Here is a 20,669-nt window from a genome sequence, read left to right on the forward strand (position 1 = left end):
GCATCGGTGCCCGAATAGTAAACGCTCTAGAGCCTGCAAACTTTTTGGCTCTCGGGATCACTAAAAGGCCGGCATTTTGTGACCGAAGGTTTCGGAACATAAGGTATCACTAAGTCGACGAGATAGGAAGGTCCTAAGCCGTGCAGTATTTTGTAGGTAAGTAGCAAAACCTTGAAATCGCATTTCAAGTGGACTGGGAGCCAATACAAATTGACTAGTATCGGAGTAATATTATCGAACTTTCTCGTCCTTGTCAAGAGTCTTGCTGCTGCATTTTGGACTAACTGCACACTTTTAATACTAGACATGGGAAGACCAGAGAGCAAAACGTTACAATCGAGGCGAGACGTAACAAACGCGTGGATTAAAATTTCTTCATCACTATTCGACAGAATTGGGCGAATTTTAGCAATATAACGGAGATGGAAAAATGCGTATCTAGTAATATTCTTAATGTGCATTTGAAAAGACAGAGTTGGGTCGAATATAACACCAAGATTTTTTGTTGAATCACTTTGGGTAATATTACCTGTATCGAGCCTCAGAGTGGTGTCCTTAAATGGGTGCCGATGACGAGCAGGGCCAATAATCAGCATCTCGGTTTTAAGGTCAAAAAGTAAAAACTTGAGAGACATCCATTGTTTAATCTCGGCAAGGCACGCCTCTAAATTACAGCAGCTGGCTCGGGCTTTAGTGGGTGCATAGAAATTTTGTAGTGAACACTAGCAAACTTTGTGCATTTCATAAAGCCCACCACCCACTCTAGACACCCTTACACCTTCTCAATCTCACCTATCAGGTGTCCCATTTTTCCCTTACCTCCCAATTATTTTTGATATTTGTTTTTTTTCTTCATTTATTTAGGCTTGTCAAATTATAGCATTTTCTTGTTTCACTGTGTCACTGTCTGTAGTTAATAATCATTGTCCATATACAAGAAGTCAAGCGTGTATTGTGTGTGTTTGGGTCAAAGTATTAGCCTCTATTTTGGTAAAAGAATGCATAACTTATTTTATTGTAGCGCCTTCATATTACAAGATTGATGTAAGGTTTTTCGTCAAAATCCCTTCTAAATAAGCTAAAATTTCGTCATTGTGCTCGTAGAGGCGAGCAGGAGTAATGCAGGCATTGCTCCCAGTCGCTATTAAAGGGACACTTGGGTGAGCTTAACATTGGCACTTATATAATAGGTTTGCATGTAAAAATGACATTCGTACGAAAATGCCCACCTCAAAAGACTCTGCAGTGATTTAAGGGCTTTTTTTGTGATTAGGTTTACAACAAATTTCCCTGCCCCAAAAAGGGGCGTGGGTTATGTTATGTTTTCGGTCTCAGCGGTCGACGTCACGCGAGTTAGGCATGTGTGGTAATATTGCTCGCTTTGTCAGTTCTGTTGTCTAAAACGGTGACCGATCGCCACCAAAATGCAAATGCACATTACTGCTCTTGTCCACTTCAACCTGTGAAAGTATTGACGTGCTCTGCACAATAGTTTGGATTTATTGACATAAAACGTGATCTCATCATGATCACCTCCACAAAATCAAAAATACTGCTGCGATTGCTCCTCCACTTTCACAAGCTGAAGCGGACAAGAGCATGAATGCGCACACGAACCCCGACTGGTTATATTTCGGACATTTAGCGACGCTAAACTCGTGTCTCAGGAGGGAGAGAGACATCGGCTTGCAGCAGGCAGATTGAAGCTTTACGTCCCCTTCTTCCCTCCCCAGCTAAAGGTAGGATAATGGGACCGCTAATAGCAACAACTAGCTTCAGGTCGGTAAAAGAAAAGGTGTTAGCACAACAACATTAGCTCCTTACTCTGCGTCCAGCCTGTGTCGATCTTCAAGTCGCGGGCTTGCCTCCCAAGTAGTTGCGCGCGTTGTCAGACAGAGAGATAAGATAAGATAAGATAAGAATGCCTTTATTGATCCCACAGTGGGGAAATTTTCATTGTTACAGTAGCAAAGATATAGGTCACACAGGGGCGGCGGCATAATGTGGCCATTAATGTATAACATTGACGGCAAACATTTAGAATCAAACCTATGTAGATATACGCAGTAACATGTGTATATACACATGTGTATACACACCAACCTACATCTACATAAAAAATATGAGGAACACTCATTTCGGCCTGTACATAGTACAGAGGAAAAAATACTCTAAGCTGCAGTGCTGTAGTGAAATGTAAGGAATAGCATTGGATAAAAATAAAACTAGACTAACAGTAGTGGGGAATGTTGAGTATTGCACGATATGAGCTCAGGTGCAGGACTGCACAATTGCACTAATGACCGCCAGTTTGTAGAGACTACACAATGTTCTTGTTAAAGAGTCTGACAGCAGCAGGCAAGAAGGAACGGCGGAATCTCTCCTTTGCACAGCGAGGGTGTAACAGTCTGTCACTGAAGGTGCTGTGGAGTGCTGTTAGGGTGCCCTGGAGGGGGTGGTCCGGGTTGCCCAGCATTGATGACAGCTTGGCCAACATCCTCCTGTCCCCCACCGAGTCCACAGAGTCCAGGGAGCAGCCCAGGACAGAGCCGGCCCTCTTGACCAGTTTGTCCAGCCGCTTCTTGTCCCGGGCCGAGACGCCGCCTGCCCAGGTGACCACTCCCTGGAAGATGACCGATGTAACCACCGAGTCATAAAAGTTCCTGAGGAGTGTCCCCTGAACCCCAAAAGACCTCAGTCTCCTGAGTAGGAAGAGTCTGCTCTGACTCTTCCTATAGAGGGCGTCTGTGTTGTCGCACCAGTCCAGTTTATTGTTCAGATGAACACCCAGGTACTTGTAAGTTGAGACTCTCTCAACATCTGTTCCCCGGATATTCACTGGTGCAGGTGAAGAGTGCTGGCGCCTACCGAAATCCACCACCATTTCTTCGGATTTCCCCGCATTGATCAGGAGGCGGTTCTGCTGGCACCAGTCCACAAAACCCTGAGTAAGTTCTCTGTACTCCCGATCATCTCCGCCTGTGATGAGGCCGACAATCGCAGAGTCGTCAGAGAACTTCTGCAGGTGACAGGTAGGGGTGTTGTAGTTGAAGTCCGAGGTGTAGAGGGTGAACAGGAAGGGAGCCAAGACAGTTCCCTGTGGGGCCCCCGTGCTGCAGAGGAGCACGTCAGACACACAGTCCTGTGTCCTCACATACTGTGGCCGGTTTGTGAGGTAGTCCTGGATCCATGTGGTGAGGTGGTGCGCCACCCCCGCCCGCTCCAGCTTGTCTCCCAGTAGGGTGGGCTGGATGGTGTTGAAAGCACTGGAGAAATCAAAGAACATGATACTCACAGTGCTCCCCGCCTTCTCCAGGTGGGAGAGTGAAGTGTGGAGGAGGTAGATGATGGCATCATCCACACTGATGCCAGGCTGGTATGCGAACTGGAGTGGGTCCATTGAGGAGCTCACCAGGGGGCGCAGGTGGACAAGGACCAGTCTCTCCAGGGTCTTCATCAGGTGAGCCGTCAGCGCCACTGGTCTGAAGCTGTTGAGCTCCTTCGGGTGGGGGGTCTTTGGCACCGGGACCAGGCAGGATGTTTTCCATAGCTGGGGGACTCTGCCCAGCTTCAGGCTCAGGTTGAACATGTGCTGGACAATTCCACACAGCTGGTCTGCGCAGGATTTGAGGAGCTGGGGGCTGATGCCATCTGGACCCGCTGCCTTCCTCGCCTTCATCTTCTTCAGCTGGTTCCTCACCTGAGATGTTGTGAAGGCCAAGGCTGGACAGGAAGGAGTGGTGGCTATCTGGTGTAGCTGGGAGCTGGAGACTGTGGAGAAAAGAGGGGAGGGGGGGACACGCCCAGCAGGAGAGACTGAGTGGAGGCAGGCATCTGATCGAACCTATTGAAAAAGAGATTCAGCTCATTTGCCCACTGCAGGTCCCCCCCAGTCCGGGTCTTGGGTTGTCCGTGGCCTGAGATGGTCTTCAGGCCCCTCCAGACTCCCCTGGCGTTATTCTGCAGCAGCTGCTCCTCCATCCTCTTCCTGTAGGACCTTTTCCCCTCTCTGATCCTCCTCCTCAGCTGGCGCTGCACAGTCCTCCGCTCCTCTATGTTGCCTGACGCAAAAGTCCTCCTCTTCTCCTTCAGGATAGCTTTTATGTCTGGTGTGATCCAGGGTTTGTTGTTGGAGAAACACCTTACTGTCCTGGTGGGTATGGTGTTCTCCATGCAGAAATTTATATAGTCTGTAACAGTGTCCGTTAGACTACTAATGTCTTCCCCGTGAGCATCGCTGAATACTTCCCACACAGTTGTGCTGAAGCAGTCCTTTAAGGCCTCCTCGGCCTCTCCAGACCATCTCTGAACCGTGCGGGTCACAGCTGGCTGCCTGCGGACCAGAGGTTTGTACACAGACTGGAGAGCCACCAGGTTGTGATCAGCTTTGCCCAGCGGGGGGAGGGGCAGTGATGTGTATGCCTCCTTGGTGTTGGCATAGAAAAGGTCCAGTGTTTTATTGTCTCTGGTGTGGCAGGTGACATACTGTGTGAATGAAGGCAGAGAGGAGGAAGGGGAGGCATGATTGAAGTCACCAGAGATGAGTACCAGGGCATTTGGGTGCTGTGTTTGTAGCCTGCTCACTGCTGCAGTCAAGACATCACAGGCTGTGTCGCTGCTGGCAGCTGGTGGGACGTAGACGGTCACCGCGATCACGTGACTAAACTCTCGCGGGATGTAGAATGGCCTCATGCCAACAGCTAGCAGCTCAATATCCCTGCTGCAAAGCTGCTCCTTAATCGTGATGTGCCCAGGATTACACCATCTATCGTTCACAAACACAGCCAGCCCTCCTCCTTTCCTCTTTCCACTCTCCAGCGTCCTGTCCGCGCGTATGATTTGGAAGCCGTCCAATTCTACTACCGCGTTCGGCGTTAGCGTTGTTAGCCACGACTCTGTGAATAGCATCAGGCTAGCCTCCCGGAAGTCCATCTCGTGCCGGGTAAGCGCCGCTAGCTCGTCCATCTTGTTGGGGAGCGATCTAACATTCCCCATGATAACAGACGGGAGGACGGGATGGTATCGTCTCCTCCTTTCCCGGCGTTTAACCCCCGCACGAGATCCCCGTCTCTTCCTCCTCAGCTCACGGGGGATATCGGGTCTCGCCCCGGGAGCCGGCGCATGGTTAGCACGGAGTGCTAACAGCTGATTCCGGCTGTAAACAATGGGGGCTCGGCTCCGAGCCAAGTCGCCGGACACGATCGCGCAAAAAATAGCAATCAGCAGCAGCAAGAATACCGCAGTTTGGGTGTCCATTGCTACGCAAGTTACGACTATCAATTATACGAAAAAGGTATGAGGTAGAGTAATATTAAAGAACAAAAACACACGAAAAGGCTCACCGATGAGCCGGAGCTACTGTAGCGGGCTGCCACTCGCGCGGCGCCGGAAGTCGAACCCCCAGAGAGTAAGTTAAGCCCTCATCTAACAAGCCTCAATGTTCGGGGAACAAAAAATTACAGCGAGTCTGACTCCACAACCGAGTGTGGCCGCATTGTAACGTACCTTTTCGGCTGTTTACGTTCCAAATTGGACGGCGTGTTGTCGGTCGAGAAACTGGGGCCATTCCTCATCCAAATAAATGTGCACGTCTCATTTCCACTTCAGTCTCTGTAAATATCCTGACTGGTGTTTAATGCCTCGCCCGTCATAACCGTGATCAGCAAAGAAGCAGTGTGCGCTCGTCCCAGCTTAAATCAATGTAGCTCTGCTGACTTCCACATTTCCCCATTCTCATATAAATCAGCCACGGAGAGGTTAATCCTTTTGATATGTTTAAGTGGGCATTAGTAAGGATGTCCACATAAATTTTGGTGCCAATTGATCACCATTTTTGGACGTTATAAGCAATGAAAGTACAATGATTTCCAATGGAGGGTTTGGAATCTGTCCCTCCAGTGACTCCGACCGAACATGGATAGAACGCTGGGGGGGGGCGGCCATTCTGCTCATTAACCCGTTGCCACTCCAACCACCCATGGGTCGTGACCCGGGACATTCACTACATACTGAACAACTTCAAAGCATTCCTGGGCATGTTATATATGGTTAGAAAAGTTTCCGCAGGTTCGAATGATACCAAACATTATAAGATACAATCATATCTGCAGGCTCTGCAAGCATTTAAGTCAAAACAATGCTAACACACAAAAAATGTGCAACTCACCATTTCATCCTCAAATGTCCGACACAATTTCATAATCCATCATCAATGATCATATTACGTCGACAAGGGTTCAGTAAAAGTATTCCAGTAATATAGTTATTCCACAACAAGCCTGACATCCATAAAGCCACGTTATTAGCTGCTGCAACGTTACAGGTTGCTATCAGATACATATACATATTACATATATACATATTTTCCATTGAAGATTGAGTTACCTTCGACAGATTTAGACACACGAGCTTTCAAAACATAGGCTGGACCTTAGTTTGATTGATTGCTTACTTGATCCAATAAACTAATGTTTCACATGTCAGAGTTCAACAACAGCCAATGAACATATTCCACGCATAAATAGTACCACCCCTGCATATGGATGATTCGTCAGTTATGTTTGCAGTCACAACCAAACTTGCTAAGATGGTGATTGACGCATTCAACAGCCAATGAAATTCTTAAAAAAAAAAACATGGAAATTGTTTTCAACAAAAACACCGGGCGAACACACACTTTCAAAGCCCAGCAACATCAGGGCTGTGCGTCAGAGCGCACGTCATATTGCATCACCTTCTTTGATTTTTCTGCGGGTTTTTTACATCTGGATGTAGGATATGATAGCGCCAAGTCTTACTTTTCATTAGAACTCATGATTGTTGAAGCATTCCACAATAGCAGCCTTTTCCCCTACGTATGTGAACATAGTTGCAACATGATTGCAATGGGATTCAAATGGCACACTTTTGGTTCGCCTGGACATCCCCTTAGTAAAACTTGTGTAAAATGCTCATTTTCTGTCATAGTATTACCAAATTTGAAATGGAATTGGAGGAGCCTTTGAGCTGTAATCCTGTTGTGTTACTTCAGTCCACCAGCTAATACAAAATTTTCCAGGCAGATGGAAAAGAAAAAAAATAGGCAGACATAAAATCCGCCTTCTCTTATGTATTCAAACTTCCATAATTCAGTGACAGTCGCATTTAAAAAGATTCTGACAGTTGAGGAGAAAAATTCAAAGTGTTATCTTCAAAAAGAGGCCAAAACTATGCTGATACTCCAAATGATTCAAGTACAGCTTCAGTTTTACTTTGGGTGCACCTTTTTAGGCGTTCAGGTAAAAATACCAGCGGAGTGGCAAGGGGTTTTAACAAGGGGCGTTATTCATGGAGTCATTATTTCATAATTTCTCCTAAATTTATTGATAAAATAGAAAATGACAACTCTTTTCATTTTCCTGATCAAAAAATATATAAAATGAACTTGTTAGTGAAAACGTGGCCTTCCCGGCCCCACCGTCCCTTTAAATATCTACACTCTTGCGAGTGACCCCCATTTTCGCTACAGTGTGTTGTGTGCATGTGTGACTCATCTGACTGAATAGAATGTGCCTGAGCTCAGTTTTTACACTCATTGTTGTCTCCCCCATTCATTTTTAATGAACAGTCGTTTTTGACCAATGAACACAGAGTGTATAAAAGTTGAATACGACTCTTAAAATTGTATGCTAATTAATAGGGGTGTGAATCTATGGGTACCTCACGATTCGATCCGATTTCGATTCAGAGGCCCACGATTCGATCAGATTCCGATTCCTACGATTCGATTCGATTCCGATGCATCACTACAATGGCTTCCATTTTATAGTTAATCTAAAACACTGGTACCTTTTTTTTTTTTTTAAAAAAACAATTGCATAACTCAAGGAAGAGTAAGGATTTATAGTTCACTCTTTGACTTTTATTATAGTAGCAATGCACTACGTGTGTCAACACAAATTTCAAAAAGTGCCAATGGCAGCATTTGTTGTAACAAATGTCTGTAACTTCTCCTAGAACACAAAAATTATCAAAACATATTTAAACTTAATCTGATTTAGTGTAACCTGTATTTTGATACTTTAAGTGCAATAAGCATTGTTTGATTGACACTACAGTGTACTGTGTAAATTAGCAATGAACGCTGCTTTTATTTAACCTAATGTAGAGCCTGGCATACTGCTGTAGTATATTTTCTTTGAAATAATATTGTAATTTGCCCTGCGATTGGCTGGCAACCAGTTCAGGGTGTACCCCGAAGACAGCACCCCGGCGACCCTCGTGAGGATAAAGCGGTTTAGATAATGGATGGATGGATGATATTTCAATTGGTGACCAATATTTCACATGTAATTTATGTTGGACGTGATATTGTGCATTACAGCAGAAGGCAGTGAATAATTACTGTTGGCGAAGTGAACCAGAGAGCAAGAATGTTCCTGGGCGGACAAAAAACAAAAAAGGACGAGACTGAAGAAAGAAAAAGGCGCGCGGTGCTGTAGCGATATGGCTGGTAGAAGTACTATACTGTATATTTCCTCTGTTAAGAGCACTAAAAGTTTGAGCTCGTTCCACAGCTTACTGTGAGTGGTGTAATTAACACCAACATTAAGCCCTGAGAAATTGCCATAAAACAGAACAGCTTTATTATTCGAAATATAAAGCAGCATATTTTGTAACAATAAATAACAGACTTTAAACTGTTAATCTTGCAGAAGCTTTGCATATTGTAGGTTTTTGTGTGAGGAAAGAAGTAATCTACATGCTCTGGTGTTATTTTACTGCGCAACGGGAATTTTATATACAGTGTCACTGTCTGCAACGGGGCTGCGAAAGACCCTTCCTTCCACAACCGATTCGGGCGCAAATCTGACGCAATGTACTCTGCAATGGATTTGGTAAATTTTCTAACTCTTTCAGAGTTTGGTGGGAGAGTTGCGAGAGCACTTGACAGAGTGAATCGGCTGTTATCATCTCCGACGGGTGGCAGCACTCAACTCTGGGTGGCGCCGTGTCATCTTTGTTGGGTTCCCGAAATATTTTTTATCAACGTCTCACACTTAATAAAGAAACAAAATGTCTCCAAACCGATGCTTTTAACGAGGATTGCGCCGCTCGTGTGAGATTTTGTTAGTCCCGCCATCTTGTCACGTAAGCCTGGGCCCAGATGTCTGACGTACAAACGAACGTAATCGCTTGCACATCGTTTTAATTTTTTTTTAAATTTTATGCTTTAAACTAATTAATAACTCTGAATCGATGCAGAATCGTTTTAATAAAACGAACGATGCATCGAAAAACGATTATCGTTCCCACCCCTACTAATTAATATAATTTTTTTGGGGTTTGTTCAAACTCGCTTAGTGGACAAAGTCATGGAATTTTAGGTTAATCCAAACAAATTAACTACAACTTTCAGAGAAACAACTTTTAAAACTGTCAAATTTCACCGGAACACAACACAAAGGCTAAACTACAATCAAGTAGTTTTTACAATATTGTAAATTTTCATACAGTACCTTGAGCTTTTGAAATATATCGCCAACTCCCCCACAATACCGTGATAATTATCGTATCGTGCGGTTCATATTGTGATATTATCGTATCGTGACATTTGGATATCTTGACATCCCTAGGGTTGTTCATTAATAATAATAATAATAATAACAATGAACTTAAACACAGGAACCCCTCCTTTCTTGTATGGATAGAATGAGGTTGCAGATAAAGTCAGGTAGCACTTGCCAACTAGTATCTTTTAACTTCCTTCTAAGAGATAGGGCGCAGCAGAGGACAGCTCATGCTCCACCACACCTGGGATGGAACATTGTAACGGGGCTCTAGCACGTTTAATAAGCTTTTGAAGCCCGGCTCCTCGACTAAAGCATACAGGCGCATGTTGCTATGTATATGCCGATTGCTTCAGTAATTACGAATATCGTTGGCTCCGTCTGCTTTCACTTCTCCAGGCTGCATAAAAGTAGCGGGGATAAGTTGTTGGTGTTGAGCGTGCGGGTTTCTTTTTTCTACCCCCAGTAACTGTATCGGGGTGATGTTAACATGTTTGAAGTGTTACGTGCAACATACCGAACAGAGGTCCAACAACGACGACACACAGTTCTTGTTCTCTCCACCGCTCACACGCCATCACCGCCGTACGGAAGCCGAAATGTTCACGGCTGATTATACTACATATACAATACACTATACAAATGGCTGATTTGTATAGTGCAGACAGCTCCTCTAGTTCCATGCTTTCTCCCGCACTCACCATTTTGTCTTCTGCATTTGTTTTGATCTATATCTTCTTAAAACAACAAATGTGGCAGTCGCTTGGTCTCAGGCGTAGACTTTATTCCCCTCCCAATCAGACGTATTCGTCGTATGACTGCGTGCACCGAACCGTGAAGCCCGTACCGAGACGATTCGGGACGAATACAAAAACCGTTACACCCCTAATAGCCATTAATCAAAGAAAAGTCTCAAAGGGCTTCACATGCTCACAGTTAACAAGTATTAATGGCATCCCCTGATCTTAACCCCCAGGAGGGCAAGGGAAAAACTAAAGTGAGAGAAATTATCTGATTTTGATTAGCTCCATGCACAAAGCAGGATTGCATCACTTTGGTCTCTTGAGCATCAAAGGTCAGCTCTGAGTGGAAAAATGACTCCCAGGTTTTGTGTTTATGTCCTCACATTTGCTGGTAAGGCACCAAGACTTCAGGAGATATTATTTACTGGAAATGGGGCCAGATAGTGTAATTGTAATAACCTCAGATTTAGACATTAAGTGTTCGAACGTTTTTTGGACATCCAGCTTTGAATTTCTGAAAGACAAAATGGTGGTTTGTTGAATTGATTGCCAAGTATTCATGTATTTAATTTTATTTCTACAGGGAAATAAGTGTGTCTTCAACCTTTGTCGAGGCTGTTGTAAGAAGAAGTCCTACAAGGAGGTGGCAAACTGTTTAAGTCAGTATATACAAATGCACAATCACATCAACATATTGATTTCTTTTTTACATTTAAATTTGTAACTGGGTGGTTTTACTAACAGAGCTGGAATCAAGCTCAAGCGTCAGGTCCCAGTAATCAGAGTCGGCATCATTTAGAGTACAGAGCTATTATGCAGGAGATTTCAAGTAGGCTTTATTTCAGACTTGTTAAAATAGAGCATCAAAGGCTATGTTCCCTCTGCAGCTCAATTCTGTTCTTTTTTTTTTTGCTCATATGTGACAAGTATCTGATTTTTTTTTTTTTTTAAGCAGTGTGAACAGTACAATTACGATGTTGGGTACGGAAAGTATTCAGACGCCTTGAAATTGTTCACTTTGTGTCATTGCAGCCATTTGCCAAAATCAATCATTTTGTTTCTCATTAATGTACACTCGGCACCAGATGTAGCCATCGCCTATTTCCCATCCGCATATTTAATCAACCAACGTGGTCCCAGTCTGTCCGAGTCAGCCAAACGGCGTCAAGAACGGAATTAATCTGTACCACGTCACACGCAGGTGCCGCACTCCTGACGCGGACAAGTAAGAAAAAATTAAAACAGTGTTTATGTACTTTGCGGTCCCACAGATGCAATGACATTTGCCCCATAGGGTTTTTATTTCGCTGATCACCACACTGTGCGTGTCTGTCTGTTGTTTTTGTTTGATATTTTTTCTTTGTTTGGCGGCGTGTCTGCTCATGCGGCGCCTGCTTGTGACGTGAAGATTACATTCTTGACGCCGATTGGCTGTCGCCGACGAGGGACAGAACGGGACCATGTGGTCGATTGAATAGGTAGGACGGAACGCGGTGATGGTTAGGCGATGCCCAGCTCTGCTCAGCACCCTATCTTGACAGAAAAAAAAATGACATTTTTGCAAATTTATGAAAAAAGAAAAACTGAAATATCACGTGGGCATAAATATTCAGACCCTTTGCAACGACCTTCATATATAACTCACATTCTGGCCATTTCTTCTGATCCTTTATTGGAGTCCAGCTATGTTTAATTAAACTGATTAGGAAAGGCACGCACCTGTCTAGATAAGACCTTACAGCTCAAAGTGCATGTCAGAGCAAATGAGAATCATGAGGTCGAAGGAACTGTCCAAGGTGATCAGAGAGACAGAATTGTGGCAAGGCACAGATCTGGCCATGGTTACAGAAGAATTTCTGCAGCACTCAAGGTTCCGAAGAACACAGTGGCCTTCATAATCTTCAAATGGAAGAAGTTTGCGAAGAGCACAACTCTTCCTCGACCTGGCTGTCCAGCCAAACTGTGTGGTGAGAGAGGTAAAGAAGAACCCAAAGATCACTGTGGCTGAGCTCCAGAGATGGGAGAAAGTTCCACAAAGTCAACTATCACTGCAGTCCTCCACCAAAGTGACCCGCATAGAGTTTGCCAAAAAACACATGGACTCCCAGACTATGAGAAATATGATTCTCTGGTCTGATGAGACCAACGTTTTGGTGTTAATTCTAAGCGGTATGTGTCGAGAAGGCACTGCTCATCACCTGCCCAATACAGTGAAACGTGGTGGTCGGAGCATCATGTTGTGGGGGTACAGGGACAGGACGGTTGGTTGAACTTGAAGGAAAGGAAGAATGGCAGGGAACCCCAAATCAAGGTGTGAAAACATGTTGCATGATTCCCAAGAAGACTCATGGCTTTATTAGCTCAAAAGGATGCTTCTACTCAATTCTGAACACAGGGTCTGAGTACTTATGACCATATGATATTTCAGTTTTTCTTTTTTAATAAATTTGCAAAAATGTCGAAATTTCTGATAATTTTCTGTCAAGATGGGTGCTGAGTGTACATTGAGAAATACAACTTTTTTGATTTTGGCAAATGGCTGCAATGACACAGAAAGTGAAACATTTGTAGGCGTCTGAACCCTTTCCGTACCTACTGAATATGCAATTTTTTAAAAAATAATATTGAATTATTAAAAGAAAATGCCTGGTCAATACTAGAGTTACAGTACGAGATGAAACTGTTGTTTGACCAGAATGCCAAATCAGCCATCAAAACATCATGCCAACCACAAAATTATCTTTTATTTTGACATTTAACAATTGTGTATGAACTGTAGTGGTTCACCCCAGGCAGATCCCCTCCTGACTGACTAGGGCCTGTCTCATTGTCATCATTGTCATCCTGCAATGCATCATAGCCAGGATAAAAAAAAAAAAAAAAATTATATATATATATATATATATATATATATATATATATATATATATATATGTATATGTATATATATATATATGTATACATATATATATATATGTGTATACATATATATATATGTGTATATATTTATGTATATATATATATATATGTATACATATATATATATGTATACATACATATATATGTATATATGTATATATATATATGTATACGTATATATATGTATATGTATATATATACGTATATATATATGTATATGTATATATATACGTATATATATATGTATATGTATATATATACGTATATACGTATATGTATATACGTGTATATATACGTATATACTTATATACGTATATATATAATATATATATATATATATATATATATATATATATATATATATATATATATATATATATATATATATATATATATATGTATGTATATACAGTATAAAAATGCTTTTGTTTTAAATTTAGCCTACGTCTAATGAGAGCAAACACAGATTCATCTGTGTAGATTCTCTCTCTTTTTGTGAGAGTAGCTATTCAACATTATGAAAAGATTAGACTAAGACATGTCCTCAAAAGGCAAATGGCCATAACATATGAAAGCCTACTTGCATCATTTGCTTTTTTTTTTTTTTTTTTTTTTTTCAAAATGTTTGCTTCTTATTTCAGCGCACAACCACAGGCATCGCATGTTCCTGTTTCTTGTAGGACGAACGCCTATACTTCTCTCCAACTGTAAAAAAATAAAATAAAAATGTAGTGTTGGCTCAGCATAATAAAAGAACAGATGTGACGGATATTTTGGGAGTTCTGTATTTCAGTTCAGTTAAAAATGATACTTTTTAAAATGATTACATTGAGCAGACACGTAATTTTTTACACTGGGAGAATGAACTCACATCAACTGATTGACGGTCAAGTTCCACCTAGAGTGGGAATTTAGAGCTCTGAACACCACAACGAAGTATTTGCGTGCTCCCAGCGCTTCACTGCTATACAAACAATACAGGAAAACATGTAGTGTTAACGTGAGTAAAAAAATAAATCTATAAATTGAGGGGGAAGAGGGGCAGGGGGATGGATCAAGGTTGTTTTCAAAGTCCCCCCCTCCCCAGTACCATCTGCAAATCATGGGCTGGTCACCAGAGCGCACATATAGACAGACAAATGTTGACTCTCACATTTGCAGTGTCTTTGAGTGGGAACTGAACAGATATTTGCCTGCACCGAAGTCAGGCCAACAAATTGAATTCAACTGCAAACACTCGTGTGCATACCCACAAACATGCACAGTGTGAAATTTGCAGATAATACTTGCGCTGTCGGTCTAAACATGCACTTTACATTTTTAGTTAATATGTATAACTTATACTTTGGGTTTATGTTGGGTCAAAACTTGTACAATATGCTTTTGAATCTAGGTTAAAAACTTCCATTTTTCCACACCTATGCTTAAGGTCATTCAAAGTATTTTTTAAATCAAGTTTTCTGTGATCTTGTTCTTCGACTGTATGCGCTTTTTAGACATTTTAGTAAGCTAATTTTATTTCTTTACTGTCTTTAACTCTTCTGTTTTTAACTGCTTTTAAATGGTGTACTTTTGATCATATGAAGCACACTCAGTTAGCTTGTGTATGAAATGTGCTACATAAATAAAGCTGCCCCTCAATGATGGCATTTTTCCCCTGACATTTGAGAGTACAAAGACAATTTTCAACTACTAGCACCAGTGCATCCAATAAATTTGCTGATTTAACGGGGTTTTCGTTTTGTTTTATATAATCATTATTCTTGTATCCTTTTTTGTTTCTGACAAAGTTCTGCTTCAGCCCATTTAACAGTAATAGAGTGAAAGTGGGTGACTGGGGATGAATATTTACTTTGCAAGTCAATTTACAGTGTGTGCTCCTAAATATTTTATTTGCATCCTTAAAATTACAGTTTAAGGGGTCACTGTGCACCTAAAAAAAAAAAAAAAAAGTTTGCCTGGAGCCCTGCTTTCCTTAGCTACAGATATGCTGCCATAAAATACTGGAATTCACTAAACATGTTGGATCTTAAGAAAAGACAAGTGTTATGACCACAGCTGGGCATTTTACCAAAAAATTGCTGTCCGTTTATCGCCTTCCACCTACGCCCGACCAAATAGTAATCACCTATAGGCCGGTCCGCCTATCATTTTAGACGGGCTTCCGTTAGCGTTTCTGTCTAGCAATTCGACCAGCTTTCACTAGCACCCCCACTCCTCCAACCCCACCACCCCCCGCTGAGTGATAATTGAAACAAAAGACTCACCGTCACTATGGAAGCCTCATTACGCTCGGCGTGACATGGAAGCCTCACGCGGCCGGACTAAGTGTCTCCTTTCAGGACCCAGAAGGTGTCAAAAAGCCTCGGCGGCGGGAAACGGAACTCGCCGCGGCCATTGAAGCCTCACCGCGAAAATAGACTATAGATGATTACATTGACGGAAAAAATGGGCTTCCAACTATGCTTAGTCCGTTAATTTTTTTAAGTCTCCCGTCTTTTGTTTATCGCCTACAAAATGTCAGTCATAGGCGGATAGACGGACCGGTCTATCACATAGGCGGAATGCCCAGCTCTGGTTATGACATCTAGCGGCCATAAAAATAATTACTCTTAGTGAAGCCCACATATATTTTGCTTTGTCTGCAATCAGCTTGCTGCTAACAATGATGTTTTACTGATTTTGTTTTCTTTTTTGCACTGTGGCCTTAAAAAAAAAAAACCTCCAGAGAATAGATCACTCTAGATATGACATGAGATTTTTATTGTATTTGCTTATTTATTTATTTTTTAATAGCCACAAAATAGATGAAACATGAACACAAAATGATATTTTGGCGAAGAAGTAGATTTGGGGATTCATTTCTCATGAAAAACCTTTGACATCTGGTTAAGCAAACACCATGCACCTTTGCTTGAAACTTCAATGACAAGATACTTTTTTGGAATTCATTCCCAGCCTAAATCAAAATTCAATCTATGATATCTCCGTCCATTGTCTTTAGGGACGTAAAAGGAGCTCTCGATATGCTTACCCTGATGTTCAGTGGGGAGGTATAAATTTGTAACGAATGGCCACAAATTTGTGTTTTCTGCACGTTTATATTATTTCTACAATAATTAAACAAAAGTTCAATTTTCTCCCTTTTCAACTTTGAGCCCCTCCCCTCCAAAGGTCTCTTCACCCCCCCATCTATCCATCCACCCTCTGTATCTCTTACTCACAGTGGTCATGGGTGTGTGACAGCCGTGTGGGCAGGATAATAATAATTATTATTAGCGATTAGAGTAATTGGAACCAAAATGTTTATACTTTTGGAAGAAGAGTCAGTATTAGTGAAAATGTTATCTTAGATCAGGGGTGTCAAACTCATGTTTGTTGCGGGCCACATCATAATGTGGTGACCCTCGGAGGGCCGTTATGAATGTGAACCCATACAAATGTATTTATAGCTTTATATCACATATACCCCACAAATTTATGGATAACTAGTTTTTAAATCAGAAGCCAGTAAATCGTTTATTCAACTGTTTTTCAATTTATTTTAAAGGATTAATTTGTATCAAATGCTTGCAATATCTCATATGTTGTGTTAACATTGAAGACAATTTCAAAGAAACACATCAAGTCAATACACATGGTTTGCCTTCACGGGCCACATAAAAAGATGTCGCGGGACGGATCTGGCCCCCGGGCCTTGAGTGTGATACCTGTGTCTTATATGAACAATGTGTGTTTACTCTGGTTGACAGGCCATGGACTGAAGTTTAAGACCAAGGCAGATGCAATTAAAGCTCAAGAGGACAAGAGAGGTGCAGAAATTGGGTTGGAGAAAAACTGCAGCCCTCCACAGTCTCTTCAACATCAACCCACAATGCTACAGAAGGAGTACGAGGCATAGCTTCCACCATGGTCCGGACAACTACCATAATGTTTCTTTTATAAACCTTGTGAATATGCTCTGAACTGGCATAGGTTTTGCTGCTTAAAGGGGAAGTCCAATTTTCTTGACAAGAATATGTTTAATGCAGCACCACTAGTCTAAACACGGCATTCTGATTAATATTGCGTTTGTCGAATATGAATTAAGCATCAAAATCCACCCATTTTTAGCTATCTCAGGGGGAGGCCATTTTGTCACTTCTGTCAACAAAAAATGACATTACAACTACTCAGGCCTCAGGTAACAACCAATCATGGCTCAGCTTCAGAAAACAGGTCAGCCATGCATTGGTCATTACTTCAGCCTTGAGCATCTGTGATGTCATTTTCAGTCGATAGGTAGTGGCAAAATGGTCGTCCCCTGAAATGGATAAAAACTTGTGGATTATGTTGTTTAACTCATATTCCACAAAAGGGATATTAATCAGAACACCGTGTTTAGACTAGTGGGACTGCATAGAAAAGGGATGACCAGCTCCGGTCCTCAAGGGCTGCTGTCCAGCCTGTTTTCCAGGCCTCCCTTCTGCAATACACCTGATTCAATTGCTCAGCTCATCAAGAAGCAGCTTGATAACGATCCTGATTATTTGAATCAGGTGTGTTGCATCAGGGATACCTGGAGAACAGGCAGGACAGTGGCCCCTGAGGATAGAGTTTGGACAGCCGCTGGCATAGAACATATTCTTGTCAAGAAAATGTTGGTGTTGACTTTGCGCTTTAAACTACATGTATTTACTCTGATAAACACAAAAATGACAGTCCCACTATATTAAAAAAAATACTCAAAGTAGAACTTTAAAACTAATATTCAAAAATTTGGGATGTTCAAACAATGTTATTTGGTCACCATTATTCCTGCTAACTAGGTGACAAAAAGTTAAATCATGCCTAATCACTGATGAAAGTTGAAAAGCATAACAGGACCTGATTTTAATATTTAATAAACCTGGCTGTGATGATAGGAGTTGCATTTGTTCAGTTATCATCATTGTTCATTTTGTGCAAGTAAATGTATATGTATGAGGTGGCCATGATTGAATTCTTAATAATGAATATGTAACAACATAACGGTACTACAGTCATCAATGTGAACACATGGGTTTGAAGGTCGACCTTTGACGTCAGCTACCTCAGCCATGCCACTATTGTCAACAATCTGTATAATTGACAGTACAAACAACAGTAATTGGTTGATAAACAGTAATGGGGAATGATTTTGTTATAAACAAAGAATACGCCCCAAAAAATCAAATACACTGTCAGTGGATCACAAAGGGATTGCAAAATGCAAAAAGAAAAATACATTATACTGAGAATTTGTGAGACTGAGAACTGAACAAATGGAAAAAATAAATATAAAAGATATAAAAATAAATTAACTTATATTTTGAGAACAAGTAAACAAGACTACTATAGGAAATAACAGATGAAAACATAATATTAAAGTAATGTGTTGTACCTGTATATCAAGCAGTACCTAATTCCCCACTAAATTGTTACCCTGATTATGTCATTAAAAAAAAGATGATGTGGTAGGACTGAGGAGGCTGATGTTTTTATTTATTTTTTCTAAAAATGGGACCTGATCTTGCAGGAAAAAAAATCTCAGATCCGGGGACAGTTGGGAGGACTATGGATGTTTTGATAGACAGAAATATACCTGCTCAATGTTTCTCACTAAAAACAAAAAGTCAACTGATTATAATGATGTGGATATGACAATAGTGAAAGAAGTATTTGAAGGGATTTCAAAAGCACAAACATATTTGCAATTTATCATTTCAAACTCAAAACATTTGCACACAAAATTAAAATAGCCAGTCATTCCACTGTACAAAACTGGAAACAAACATTACCGCACTAATTACACACTTCTTTTTGCTTCTACAACTTTGAAAAATACTAGAAAAACTTTAGAGTTTAAGTTGGGTAGATGAGAAATAGATGAGAAAATGAGCTGAAAGCCACATATCAAATATATACATACTAAACTATTGAGAAGCTTTTCAGTATTCAAGTTAAATGGATACCTGATTACAGTTCATTCTGCATCCTGTACTGTTCCATATTTTTTCCAAATATTTGTTACTGCATTGAGATTTGGGGTAATATTTACATAAGTTAGTTCACTAATAACTTTACAAAATAAGGGCAATAAAACCATCCATAAAGTCGGTCAACTGTATCACATTTATTTTTCATACAATCAAAACTATAAAAATGTGTGGATATAGTACAATTTCAAACTGCACCTTTTATGCATCAAGTAAAATTTAATATGATACCACAAAACAGTAAAAAAAAATGTTTAGAGAGAGCGAGGAGTTCATGCAGAATAATTTAAAAATGAATGTCATTTGCACAAACAGAAGAAGATTCTGTATTTCATTCTGTGGAATGAAATTATGGAACAGTCAATGTGAGGGCTTAATTAAAACAGTGTTCAAACATAAATAAATTCAAAATGTAATATAAATGTTATATAATCACGAGGTACAGAGGGACCGGGCGTGGGAGACAGTCACCAGGTGTTAAAGAGTATTACTGATTTGTACTTTTGTATCTATAGTATTTACAGTGTCTGAAATAGGTATTCAACACATCACCATTTTTATCATTTAATAGATTTTCAAAGGTGCTATTGACATGAAATGTTCACCAGGTGTTGGGAACAAACCAAGTATACATTCAAAGAAAGAAGAACAAATGTGATCAAAAAATAAGTTGTGTGTAATAATGTGAAATGACATAGGGAAAAATTATTGAACACATGAAGAAAGAGAGATGCAAAAAGGCATGGGAAGCCAAGACAACAACGTAGAATTTCTCGCCAATCAAACAGCAATCCGGCCCTTTGTGCAAATGAAAATCAGTTGGTTCGGTCCTAATTGATGGGCCTACAAATAGGTCTTATTGCAAAGGCGTGAGTGAAGACACATCTCAGAATGGGTAAGAGTAAAGTCACAAGACCATCGCGAACTAATTGTTGCAAAAAAAGATGGCAATGGCCATATTGTGCCACATCGTGTTTCGCAGATGTGCCACACACAAAATGGCGGACGCGCTAACGTATTGTAGCAACGGGCGAGTCCGTTCAATCAGGTGTTTCCACATATGTGTATGTTCAGCGGGTCACGTGATCTTAGTGTTTCCAGCGAGTTGTTGAACGTGGTGTTTGTAATTTATTCTAGCTGTAATTTATAAATGGAGAGACCTCTCATCACAGACCCCATCCAACATATCAACGGTCAGGCAAACGACGAACAGTAACTCGTTTTACATACAATACACTTGGGCACTGTTAATGCTCTTTCTCATCTCTTCTTTCCAGATCGTTATAAACAATGGCGCAATTGGAGTGGCTTTTGGTGAGTGTCAGTTGGTCTCGTTCTCTTGTTAACAAAATCGAGTATAGTTGTAGAGCCAATATTTTTAACCAAAATAATATAGAAACCCAATGTGCTAAAATATAAATTTAAAGTCGTAGTTCCCATATGATAAGCTATCTTTCAATTAG

The 20,669-nt window shown here is 41.1% G+C and overlaps 2 protein-coding genes across 8 annotated transcripts in view; both read left to right on the forward strand.

The window, feature by feature from the left end:
• The window catches only part of dus1l (dihydrouridine synthase 1-like (S. cerevisiae)), a 60,099-nt gene extending 41,412 nt beyond the window's left edge, over nt 1–18,687 (forward strand). For 3 of the 5 annotated variants that reach the window (XM_086056231.1, XM_086056232.1, XM_086056234.1), the window contains exons 13-14: nt 10,875–10,950; nt 16,963–18,687. In XM_086056231.1, the coding sequence (XP_085912357.1) occupies nt 10,875–10,950; nt 16,963–17,111 (225 nt within the window). In that variant the 3' untranslated portion in view covers nt 17,112–18,687. The remainder of the gene's footprint in view (nt 1–10,874; nt 10,951–16,962) is intronic. The other 2 variants (XM_086056235.1, XM_086056236.1) reach the window with 2 other exon arrangements.
• Nucleotides 18,688–20,152: 1,465 nt separating this feature from the next.
• The window catches only part of cln3 (CLN3 lysosomal/endosomal transmembrane protein, battenin), a 48,850-nt gene continuing 48,333 nt past the window's right edge, over nt 20,153–20,669 (forward strand). Inside the window, exons 1-2 of one of the 3 annotated variants that reach the window (XM_086055723.1) lie at nt 20,153–20,399; nt 20,484–20,520. In XM_086055723.1, the coding sequence (XP_085911849.1) occupies nt 20,497–20,520 (24 nt within the window). In that variant the 5' untranslated portion in view covers nt 20,153–20,399; nt 20,484–20,496. The remainder of the gene's footprint in view (nt 20,400–20,483; nt 20,521–20,669) is intronic. The other 2 variants (XM_086055722.1, XM_086055721.1) reach the window with 2 other exon arrangements.

This window comes from Filicampus tigris, chromosome 16 (assembly GCF_054856515.1).
Source record: "Filicampus tigris isolate MCC_2025a chromosome 16, RoL_Ftig_1.0, whole genome shotgun sequence".
Taxonomy (NCBI): domain Eukaryota; kingdom Metazoa; phylum Chordata; class Actinopteri; order Syngnathiformes; family Syngnathidae; genus Filicampus; species Filicampus tigris.